General features: G+C 37.6%; 1 protein-coding gene across 6 annotated transcripts in view; it reads left to right on the top strand.

Moving 5' to 3' along the window:
* QTRT2 (queuine tRNA-ribosyltransferase accessory subunit 2) overlaps positions 1 to 12,403 on the top strand; it is a 129,655-nt gene that overhangs the window by 94,177 nt on the left and 23,075 nt on the right. For 4 of the 6 annotated variants that reach the window (XM_072613953.1, XM_072613952.1, XM_072613951.1 and 1 more), the window contains exons 2-6: positions 594 to 814; positions 3,538 to 3,593; positions 7,179 to 7,255; positions 8,851 to 9,063; positions 10,542 to 10,741. In XM_072613953.1, the coding sequence (XP_072470054.1) occupies positions 615 to 814; positions 3,538 to 3,593; positions 7,179 to 7,255; positions 8,851 to 9,063; positions 10,542 to 10,741 (746 nt within the window). In that variant the 5' untranslated portion in view covers positions 594 to 614. Of the gene's footprint in view, positions 1 to 593; positions 1,096 to 3,537; positions 3,594 to 7,178; positions 7,256 to 8,850; positions 9,064 to 10,541; positions 10,742 to 12,403 lie in introns of all 6 variants that reach the window. The other 2 variants (XM_072613957.1, XM_072613956.1) reach the window with 1 other exon arrangement.

Raw genomic sequence — 12,403 nt, 5'->3', positions numbered from 1 at the left:
ATTATTCATTTAGAAAGCATTTGCTACTAAATCTTGGAGAATGGGCCACACAGTGTATTTGCTTCTCCTACCCTTGATACCTTTGAAGTTAACCTCCTATACCTAAGACATCTGATGATAAGGATGGAGATGGTTTGTGATGAGTTCTGGTTTTGCCATTGAATTATTTGTGACTTTGAGGAAAGTCATTTCAATTCCAGTCCCTCTCTAGTTTCCTCTAGGGATAATAACTAGTAGTTATCTAGTCTTAAAGGTTTGTGGAGTGCTTTACATAGAGCATCTCATTTTATCCTCGCAACAGTTCTGTGGGGGAGGTGTTATTATTCCTATTTTTATAGGTGCAGAAATTGAGGTTGCTACAATCTTTGCCCTATTTTAGTAAGTGTCTGGGATAGGAGTTCAAAAACTGAGTTTTTATCAAACTCATTCTTCCTGATTCCAAGTCCATTTCTTTATGTTATCTAGTTGATGCAAGATGGGTATAAAAAATATTAATACCTAGGACCAATGGTAATGTGGTGTATATTGATCGTAAAATGTTTGGCTTTCATGTGTTATAGAATTCCTTCTAACAAGTGCCTTTTTTCTATCAGGAACCAGAGAATAACTTCAAGATGAAATTGAATCTCTCCAAGGTGGTTCAGGGCTGTCGCCTTGGAACATTAAATAACCTGGGAAAGAAAGGAGACCACACCATGGAGTTTCCAGGCTGCCTGCTGTACACCAGAACTGGGTCGGCTCCACATCTGACTCATGACACGTTGCAGCTCATCAGCAGGGTTCCTGTCATGACTCAACTCACCTTGTCTTCATTGTAAATATTGGGCCTTGTTGCATCTGTTATTATCAATAACAGGCTTGGAGTAATCATTGCAGACTGTTTGGTATCAAAGACCTGTGTCCTTTATGCAGACATGTACACGTGAGACTTACTTCAATTTTAGCAGACGTTTATGAAGGGTCTTCTCTGTGTGGTCTGAGCTAGGTGCTGGGTATGCAGCGACCCCTGCCTTCAAAGAGATCACCTTCTGTTAGAAGGATACACACTGTGCACAACATGATGATAGTAGTCAACTTTTATATACTGCTTTTAAGGTTTGCAAAAGTTATTTACGTGTATTGTTTTATTTGATGTAACATCCCTGTCATGGTTATTAAATGGTATTAATAGAATCAGAGGCTATTATTGGCCTCATTTTACAAATGACAAACCAGCCTCAGAAAGTCTCAGTGATTTGCTGAGCCTTAGGCAGGGAGACAGTTCTCAAACCCAGGTCTTCTTAACTCTGAGTCCAGCATGTTACCTGTATGGCTTGAAGAAAGAGATAGCACTACAAGTTAGAGATCTGGGAAAACTTTGCAGAAGATGTGGCACCTGAATTGAACTTGGACGATAGATAAGGATTTTGAGAGGTGGAAATGCGTCCTAGAAATAATGGCCAGCCTCTGCTAAGGTGTGAGCAGGAGCTGGCTAAAGCAGGTGTGCTAGCAAAACTCCCCTCATTCAGCTGATATCATGGGACATGTTAAACAAAATAAATAGAAACGCACTTTGTTGCTGCTCATTAGTTTCAGTTGTGCGCAGCTCTCCATGACCCCGTGTGGGGTTTTCTTGGCAAAGGCACCGGAGTGGTTGGCCATGTCCTGCTCCAGCTCATTTTGCAGATAAGGAAATGGACGCAAGCAGAGTTTAAGTGACTTGCCTCAGGTCTTCCTGACTCCAGGCCTGGCATTCTATCCACTGTGCTCCTAGATAATAGATAATGTTAGTTTGCTGTTTTTTAAATCAATATGCTGCCACCAGTATCCACTTCTACTTGAGTTTGACACCACTGGGCTAGAATGTAGTGTAAAGGATCCCAACAAGGTGGTACAGTGGATAGAATGCTGTGCCTGGAATTAGGAAGGCTTAGATTCATATTTAGCCTCTCACAGTTACGAGCTAGGTAACTTCTGATTTCCTTGGTTTCCCTATCGGTAAAATGTGAATAGTACCTACTTCCCAGGGTTGTTGTGAGGACCTAGTGAAATAATATTTGTAAAGCATTTAACACAATGCCTGTCACACAGTAGGCACTGTAAAAATATTATTATTATTAAATATATATTACAATAATATAACAGAATATATAACAATACATAATACAATGTAGAAGTCATCATATGTAATATATTGTGATCTAAATATATTACAATGATACATTCTACTATATGTAAAATATGTGCAATATATATGGGATGCATAATTATGACAACAATAACAATATGACAATACTAGCTAGCTTCCATATAGCGCCTCCTGTCCTCTAAGCCCTGTGCTGAGCATTACAGTGATGTGAGATATTTAGAGAGGTAGGCCACATTGTGAGTGCGTAAGTGCTGGGCCATGGAGTTTGTGTTTTAACCTGTAGGCAAATAGGAAGGCGCTGCATATCAGCACTCATTAAGTTGTCAGAATTTTCACCTCTGGAGTACAAAAGTCGTTTCAAGATATTGAATCTGATCTAACAAGATATAATAACATTATTATTTGGTGATTTAAGGTAAGAGTGAGGAAGAATTATAAGCCCAAGGCAAGCAATAGACCTCTTCCCAAGCCAGCAAGCACAGGCCTACTTGGGGCTTATCCACATTCCCTTGACAAGATATATATCTATGTCTATATCTATCTATATCTATCTGTCTGTCTATCTATCTGTCTATCTATCTATCTATCTATCTATCTATCTATCTATCTATCTATCTATCTATCTATACATATAGAAGATATGCTTCTTCATGAAGCAGGAAGAACTCTACTTGTACCAAGTTTGAGTCATAAAAACTAAGCCTGACTTTTCCTTACTGTCCCCATCCTGGATTCTTGTTTTAGAATAGATCTGTAGTACCAAGAAAAAGATGCAAAAGGCCAAGTCCTGAGCTCCACTGTGCCCTCTGTTCCTATATGTGCTGGCCTAGTAGAGGACTGAAGAACCAGCCTTGGAATTCCAGGTCCTGACTTGCTTTAGAGATGCTTCAGACCAGAGCTCAGAGATGGTGCCCTAGGGGAGTTGAAAACCAGCAGAGTAACGGCTTGCACTCACACTGCTGGAAGTTCTTTTCTGCCAATTATTGGCCATAAAACTGAAAATTGTGTCACAGAGTCTCTGTGCCTCACCTGTGGTTTTCTGCTTGTTCTGTGACATTTTTTCCTGTTACTTTTATACTCATTGAAGTACTTGATGAATGATCAAATAATTCTCTAGTCTTCTATGAAATAACAATAGTTTTTTTAAGGGTGGAAAAAAAGAGAGAAGAAAAACCAACTGTTCTAAATCAAAGGGTCCCATTTCTCAAGTCTTTATTGAGTATGTTTTGGAGTTTTCATTTTCTGACTATAATAAGACTGAGGTTTTAAATGGTGCTGAATTTTGTTGTGGAAAGACCAGTTTTGCTGTGATGTAATTTCAAATTAAATGTGTCTTCTCTGCCTTATCAAAAACTCAAGAAGATTTTTCTCTAGCTATTATGTCACCTGTGTTTTTCTTTTGGTCCCAGGGCAGAACACTATGAAGTCTTGGAGGAATATAAGGAAGGAATTGGAAAATTTATAGGTAAAAATTGCATAATTAGCATGTGTCTTATTGGTATCCTATTTTTAAAGTTTGGTAGTGTAGGGACAATTATGCATTTCTGAATGTGTTGTGCTGTCTTAAATCTTTTTTCCTTTGTTGCAGGAATCATATTTTGTAACTTTTGTGAATATGTTCCCTTCCTTCCAGAAAAAAACATAGTAGGGTTAGTTACTATCCTAGCTTACCTTCTGTAGACCTCCCCTTGCATTAGAGATCTCTGCTCTGACAGGAAGGGACCACATATGTGAAAAGTGTTTGAGGCATGAACACATATGTGTTGCTGTTTCTCAGTCAGTTTTCTTCTTGGACCAAGAACTTATTGGCAGCTAACAGGCCTTGTATTTCAGTGAAAGGCTTTGCATGGTTTTTTTTTTTTAATCCCAGTCCAACAATTTTCATTATTTTTAATACATGAAATCATCAAACTGCTGTATTCTGCAACTGCCTTTGAGAAAGAGAAGACTTAAAACCTGGATTTCTTATCTTCTGTTTTTTTCTTCTAATTTTCACTCAGAACAACTTTTTTCCTCTCTATTTTTTTTTTATTAAACCCAAGTTGAAAAAAATGTAGCAGAGTGGGAGTTGATACTTCCCATGTGTAGCTTATGTGAGGTGATTTACCTCCCTGCTACCTTTTCTTATCTCTTCTCATCCTGGGTTCATAGATAACCAACATGCATGTTCTGTTATTTCTTAGTTAGTTAATAAAAGTACATCATCTTTCTCATTAATCAGTTTTAAGTTGTTTAATCATTTAATAAGTAATATTTATAAAATTAATTTATTGATTTTATTTATTAAAATTTATTAAAATAAAATAAATGAAAATTTATTAAACAGGGCAGCTAGATGGTACAGTAGATAGAGTGCTGGGCCTGGAGTCAGGAAGACCTATCTGGCCTTAGATACTTAACTAGCTGTGTGACCCTGGGCAAGTCACTTAACCCTGTTTGCTTCAGTTTCCTCATCTGTAAAATGAAAAGGAAAGGGCAAACCACTCCAGTATCTATGCCAAGAAAACCCGAAATGGGATCGCAAAGAGTTGGATACAAGTGATGAACAACAATAGCAAATTTATTAAATAAATAATTTTTATTGAAATTTATTAAGTGAGCAATAGTTAGTAAACTGGAGAAACTTCTTCCTATAGGTATTTGCTTATCTCTTTATATTAACCCCTTTAATTTTTAGGTTTCAATAAATATAAAAGTTAGTGATAAATAATAAGTAACTATTTAAATCTTTGTATTGGTTTTTAACCATGTTACAAAAGACTTAAATAATTCTATGCAGTCTATCAGCTGAGAAAGAACATAGCTAGAGTCTTCTAATCATCATTTCAGTGGCTGACTTCTCCTGAATTCTAGAAACGTAGTCGCACCGTTCATTTTCTTGGGATATGGATTAGAGTCTTTTCTCAAGAATTCTCTTAATCTTCCTTTGTGAGAAAAAGATTAAATTCAGTTCTTTTTAGACATGTTATCTTAGTCGTTTTTTTCCTGGCTTCTCTTTAGCCATCTTTAGCCATTTAGGTGCAGTCTTTCCAAAATCACAGATAAACTCTCAATCTCTACAGACTCTTTCTAGACTGACAGGTAAGCTGTTACTCCAAGATTCCATTTTCTTTTAAAGCTACTGTAACACTTTTGACACAGAGACTTTTGAAACTGTGTCACATTTGTATAAATTACTTACAAGTATGGAATGGAAAATTGTTTTCTAGAATGTCTTGCTAGAACTCAGGTTTATTTTCCTAATCATCCATGCAGAAGGAAAGGAGGAGTAGCATGTATAATCTAAAACCATGAATAAAGCAAAAAATAATATATATGTCTTCTGAAGACACTATACACCAATTTGTGTGTGTGTGTGTGTGTGTGTGTGTGTGTGAGAAATTTCTTCCTACTTACATTTTGCTTAGGTTGATTTTAAAATGAGTTTGTTTTCCTTGAACATGTAATTAAGTGAAAGAATAAGGGAGGAGACCAAGAAGTTTGCTCGGTGGTAGAGGAAATGCATCTGTATATGTGTGTGTGTGTGTGTGTGTGTGTGTGTGTATAAAAATATATATATTATATGTATATATTCCTCTCTCAGTTCTATTTTATACATATTCCTTTCTCAGAATGGAGGAGAATAGTAGTTTAGATAGTCTAGAAAATATTTGTACAGTCATAGAAGTTTCTAGTTAGAAGAGCCCTTGAAGTTACTTAGTACATCTGTCTCACTTTATGTGTAAAGGTCAGATTGACGCAGCTATAGTCATGTCTCCTTATTCTCAAGTCCGGTGTTCTATTCTGAGGTTACTTTCTTGTCCTTATATTTGAATGCATTTCCAATATCTGGGAAAAACAAAATAGTGAAGCCACACTATGAAGACCTGACTTGAGTGGATCTAAAAGGCTGAGCATCTGCATTTCCCTGCTTGCTTCCCTCCTGAAACTCATTTAATGCTGGAAACCAACAAATATCTCCTTTCAAGCTGATGCTTACAATTGGAGCTTAAAACAACTGACCAGTACAGGAATGATAGTTCCTGCCTTCCTTAGGAAGGTAATTAAATACTGTGGCTTAAAGAGTCTTCTCATCTGGCTCCTCCTGGTTTAGAGTAAACAAAGATCTTATTTATGTCAATAAAGTTTAGTTAATAAGTTATTGAAAAAAGATGTCTAGAGTTGACTTTAACAACTCAGGGCATTGAAACTAAATTGTTTTTCTTATTCTTCTCTTGGGTCCTTTGCAATCCCATTTATTTTATTTTATGAATTTAAAAACATAATTCTGAGGAGTTCATGAACTTCACCAGATTGCCAAAGGGGCCCAACACACACAGAGTTAAAAATCCTTGAGTTAGAGGGATAAAACAATTTCAGAATACCAAACCTAAGATATTCCTATATAAGATACTTTAAATAATTTAAAATTAGAATGAAAAATTTCCTAAAGTAGCCAATAAAACTTGAGCAAAATTGTTTCAGCAAAGCTTTAACAAAATCTTATAGTTTTCCCACCTTAGTTCATAGGTAATCAACATGTATGTTTTATTATTTCTTCTTTAGTTAATAAAATTATAACATCTTTCTAATTAATTAAACAATTACTTTTAAGTTCTTTTAAGATTCTCTTCAAACACCACCTTCTATATGAAACCTTTCCCGATTCCCTCAATTGCCAATCTCTCTATTTCAAACTTCCTTGTATTTAACTACTTTGTATTTATATTTTTTATATTCTAGGTATGCTTGTCTAGGTACTTGTTGTCTTTCCCATTAGAATGTAAACTCCTTAAAAGAAGGAATTGTTTCATTCATTATAGCCTTAGGACCTACTACAGTGCCTGGTACACACAGGCTAATAAACATTTGCAGATTGATGAATTGAAAATTCTAGGTGTTATGTGCCTGAATTTTACCACATTTAGATTTATTTTTAATTGATGAGATCGCATCTACATCTGAGTTTTTCTTATCTCCTTTACATTCTTTTAATAGAAAATGCTGTTTTTGCAACATGGTAAAATCATTGACTTAAAATCTTTCTATTTCTTTTTTCTCTTTTGTTCAGGAATGCCAGAATCAATGTTCTATTGTTCTCTTCATGATCCTGTCAATCCCTGCCCAGCTGGCTACGTTACTAACAAGGTATGCTCTCATGAGGGTCCTGGGAAACCTTCTTTGTATCAGGAAATCTAGACCGCTGTAGTCCTTAGGTACTAAAATATTATGACTGAAAAATCTCCAGCACAGCTGAATGAAAGATTAGACTTTTAGAAGCTCCGATCTATCTCTTACATTGTTTTAGAGCTTCCTGCATTATTGCTATGGATATAGTAAGAAAAAGTAGTTCATAATAGGGAATGATAATGTTATATGTGTGCTGAGTGAGGTTGAAATTATCTGGCATTGAGTGGTGAATCTATCATCTGCTTCTGTATTGTAAGGAATCTTTTCTTGATAAACACTATACAAACTTTGATTTCTTCCCCCTACAGTGGTGCTAACCCGTCTATACCTTTTTAATCCTGTGCTTTTCTTGTCCATGTGGTCCTATAAATCCTTCACTGTAGATCTACTGGATGTACAAAATTTGCCTGTAAGAAGTGACTTTATCTGGCTAGCTGGGAAACCAGCTTCTGTGGCAACTGGAGGGTTCCCTGGAATGGCCAGGTGTAAGATTAGTTGCTCCAGAGAAATATCATTTTTTTTCTTGAGCTTACACATTTAATTGTCTGTGGATTTAGTAATCACAAAAATAGAAGAGAAAAAAGCGTATTATGCCTTGTACAACCACATACTGTAGAGCTGCATTTCTTGTGCTTGGTGTCTCTGGGACATTGTGGAAATATGAAAAGTTGTTCTTTTGTCAAAGGAGTTGTCACTCATTGAAGTGGAGCTTTATATCAGCAATGCAGTGAAGTGTTTCATGTAAAAACACATTGACTTTTCCTGTAACCACACATTTAATATGCTGTTAATAGCATCTCCCAAAAGTATGTTGTATTTAATATTACCTAAGATTAGCTAAAACCAAAGCATGTTTTTTGGTTTGATAAATCCAGGATTTCTTCACTCCCTCATCTGCCAGTGCAAATCAAAAGCTGCTCACCTCTCTCTTCTCCCCCTTGCCCTGTTTTTCTATGTCTTATCCTTTAAATCCTGCATATGTGATGTGCCTAATGTACTGGAGTCATTTCTATTGCTCTTTCATTATCTTGGAGGTACTAGCATGTCCCTTGGGCTATTTGTATATCTCTTGTGTTTTCTTTGTCCTACTTAACCAACTCTCCTCTTTTTCTGATTGCAAGGAAAGGGAAGTAAGCATGTATTATTAAATCCCTCCTATATGCCCAATATTATGCTAAATGCCCTTAGAAATATTATCTCCTTTGATCCTTACAACAGGCAGGTGCTGTTATCCCCATTTTATGGTTGAGGAAGCTGAAGCAAACAGACGTGAGATGCGGCTAGATTCGCACTCAGCCTTCTTGACTCCAGTGCAGTGTCCTATCCACTCCACCACAAGGTGACTACCTCTGTGGTTTGAGAGGGAAGAAAAAGTACAGGAGGCAACTCTCCTGCCCCATCTGTTCAGGACATTGTACTGCCAATACCATCTCAAATACAAAAGAGATTTGAGCTCAGTATTACTTTATAGTGTCATGAGATCTGTACTTACAGCATTTGCTTTTTAGCCATCAGCTGTGCTCATTAATGTCCTTGTGCTTTCTCTCTGACAGTCTGTGTCTGTGTGGGGCGTTGGAGGGCGCCTAGAAATGACTGCAGCCAAGTTCATGTCTATTCAGCAGGCCCTTCAGCCAGACTGGTTTCAGTGCCTGTCAGATGGGGAGGCTTTGTGCAGTGAAGTCTCCTCTGTCAAAAGGGCCAGGAAGTCTGTGGATCGGTCCCTGACTTTCCTTGATGAGTGTCTGAAGCTCCAGGACCAGTCTGAGGTAAGGCTGAAGCCAGGCTCAGAACCCCTGGGGTTGCTCACCTACTCCCCCATGGAAGAGGTTAGGTCTCACCTCATGATGTCTTTTATGGAAAAAAAAAAAAGGCACCCCAGGAGCCTGCCTGCTTTGTAACCATTTGCTGCCTCTGCAGCAAACTGTCAGCAGTCATTCTTGCAGGTAGGTCTGCATCCAATCTGCATAATCAGGTAATAAATTAACAAGCACTTGTAGGACCTCCTTGGATTTTAGTGGGAAAGCAACTGAATTTGGAAGTCAGAGGTATTGCATCGAAATTCTAACTCTGCCCCTTACTAGCTGTGTGACCTTGGGCAAGTCTACTTAACTCTTTTAGGCCTCAATTTCTTCATCTGTAAAATGAGATCTAGATTATGAATTCTCAACCTGGTCCATATTCTATGGATTGAGTTCAAGGGTTCCTAAACTTGTATGGGGAAAAAAATTGCATTTATTTTACTAACCTTTGGTTTCCTTTGTATTAACTTTGTATTTTATTTTAGGCATTTAAAAATATTATTCTGAGAAGAGGTCTGTAGGCTTCAGCAGACTGCCAAAGGGTCCAGGATAGAAAACAGATTAAGAACCCTGGTCTAGAGGATGCCCAAGGTTTTTTTCTAACTCTGAATATTTAAACTTTCTGAGAACCATGCTAAGTATGATGCAGGACATTGCAAAGTATGAGATGCCCCTGATTTCAGTGAGCCTTATAGTCTAATTGGACAGATAAAACTTAATAGTCATGAAACAATTATTGGGTGATGACACAGTGTAATGAAAAAAACAGAGTATACTAATCAACCCTCCAATCTCCAGCTTTTCTGAATCTCATTTTCTTCCCCTTGAACATGAGGGGAATGGACAACATAATCTCTAAGGTCCCTTCTAGCCCTTTAGCATGCTATCATTCTATGGCTCCAAAGATAACTCTCAAAGAACTTCAGAACTGCTTCTACTGAGTGGTCAATTCAGACAGTTATAAAGGGAAGGAAGGAGGGCCTTTCAAATGGGGAGATGAGTAAGACCAAAGATGTGGATGTCAGGATGAACATAGCTTCAGGACTTTTATTCTGTATCCCTGACTCTACTCCCCAACTATCCATGTTTTTCCTTCCATACATCACCCTAGGGCTGGTCCTTGGCCTATCCCTTATCCCTGTCTATAGGGAATGTCCCATGTACCACAGTACCAGGCACATCCAGTGGGCATGCAGGTGTAAATGTTGTGCACCTCTATAGATAGGGCATTGCACCTGTTAACCAATTCCTAAATCTTAATGGTGATTTTTAATGATTTTTAACCAGGGTAGAATAAATGCTGAAATGCCTCTCTCTTCCTTCCAGGATCTAAGGTTGAATATTGATATTTCAGAAGAAATAGAGGGCATGTGTTATTATCTGTTGTTCATTCTTTCTTTTTCTCCTTGACCTTATATTGCTTCAACCCTCCTTTCTCTACCCAGGTTCTTCGGAGTTGTGTGATGATTGGAGTTATTGAAGGTGGTGATATCCTAGAGGAAAGGCTGAGATCAGCAAAGGAGACAGCAAAAAGACCTGTGGGTGGCTTTCTCCTGGATGGCTTTCACAGAGATGCCATGACAAAGGAGATGAGATTGCAGCTAATGTCATCTGTCACAGCTGAGCTCCCAGAGGACAAACCAAGGCTAGTGTTAAATTAAGGGTCAAGTTGGGAATGGGGTGGAGCAGATGGATATTTGTATATTGTGTATCATTTAAAACTCTTGCTTATTCAAAGTCCTCAACCAAAAGGCTTATTACTTGGGTGTTATGTTTTCTTCCCTTTTTGGCTAACTTGGCTATTGGAGAGAAAAGCTGGAATCAAGGCTGGTGATTTTGATGAAGTCTTGTGCAGATTACAGACATTTATGTGATGACTCCTGGTTTCAAAGGTCTCCAACACTCATAATGTGAATTATGATCATCTAAGATCATAGCGTATAGGAAGCCAAGATGGTGGGTTAGAGACACCAACTGAAATAAATTCTCTTAGCATTTCCCTCTAAATAACTTTAAAATAACACTTCAAGCTTTGTAGTGGCAGAACCAACAGAAAGATCAGAGATTTTTTTTCCCAGACTAAGAAAATTTAGGAGATCAATAGAGAGCTTTGTAACACACCAGGTGAGTACTTGCCTGGAGCATATGCAGAGAGAGGACTAGCAGTGACCTTAGCAATGACTTGGGGAACTCTCAGCCCAGAGAGGGTAAAGGGGTCAGATAACTGATTAGAAAGAGATTACATGGGACTCGCTGTGTGCAGCTGGGACTGATTGGCTTATGCACAGTTATGGGTTGCAGTTCCAGCCCAGAGAGAAATGCTGATGGTTGGTCACAAGGGAGCAGGGGCCTCAGTCTCAGTTCTAAAGAAAGAGCACTAGTGCTCGCAGCTGTAGGGGACCAGAGTCCCTTTCTGGTAAAGAGGAGAGCAGTGACCATACCTGTCCCAGAAGCACATCACCTTGAAAGCACTAAAAACTTGCAAACTTCCAGAATTAGCTCTGAAAACAGCAGCTTGAAAAAACCTGAAACTTGGAACAGTGCCTCTCCATCCCCAGGTGAACAGAACCCAACTTTAATATGAAGTTCAAAGTCAAGAAATAGGCTGGAAAAATGAACAAATAACAAGCAAAAAATCCTTAACCTTAAAAAGGTACTACAGTTGCAGAAAAGACCAAGACATAAGCTCAGAAGAAAACAATAACGTGAAAACATCTACAAACAAAGCCTCAAAGAAAAATGCTAATTGAACCCAAGCCCAACAAGAATTCTTGGAAGAGTCAAAGACATAAGAATGGTAGAGGAAAAACTGGGAAAAGAACTGAGAGTGATATAAGAAAATTACAAAAAGAGAATTAACAGCTTAGTAAAAGAGGCACAAAGACATACTGAAGAAAATAACACCTTAAAAAATAGAATTGGCCCAATGGTAAAAGAGGAACGAAAATTCACTGAAGAAAAGAATTCCTTAATAAGCAGAACTGGCCAAATGGAAAAAGAGGTATGAAATCTCACTGAAGAAAATAATTCTTTAAAAATTAGAATTGGGTAAATGGAAGCTAATGACTCCATGTGACATCAAGAAACAATAAACTAAGTCAAAAGAATGAGAAATAAATAGAAGAAAATTTCAACTATCTCACAGGAAGAGCAACTGACCTGAAAAACAAATCTAGGAGAGAGAATTTAAGAATGTATGGAATGAAATAATCAAAACTGTAATCAAAAAAAGAGCTTAGATTTTGTATTTCAATAAATTATTAAAGAAAACTGCCCCAATATCTTAGATCTAGAGGATAAAATAGAA

The sequence above is a fragment of the Notamacropus eugenii genome, chromosome 5 (assembly GCF_028372415.1).
Source record: "Notamacropus eugenii isolate mMacEug1 chromosome 5, mMacEug1.pri_v2, whole genome shotgun sequence".
In the NCBI taxonomy this organism is placed as follows: domain Eukaryota; kingdom Metazoa; phylum Chordata; class Mammalia; order Diprotodontia; family Macropodidae; genus Notamacropus; species Notamacropus eugenii.
The sequence above is the reverse complement of the archived record's forward strand: the minus strand, read 5'-3'. Positions and strand labels throughout refer to the sequence as shown.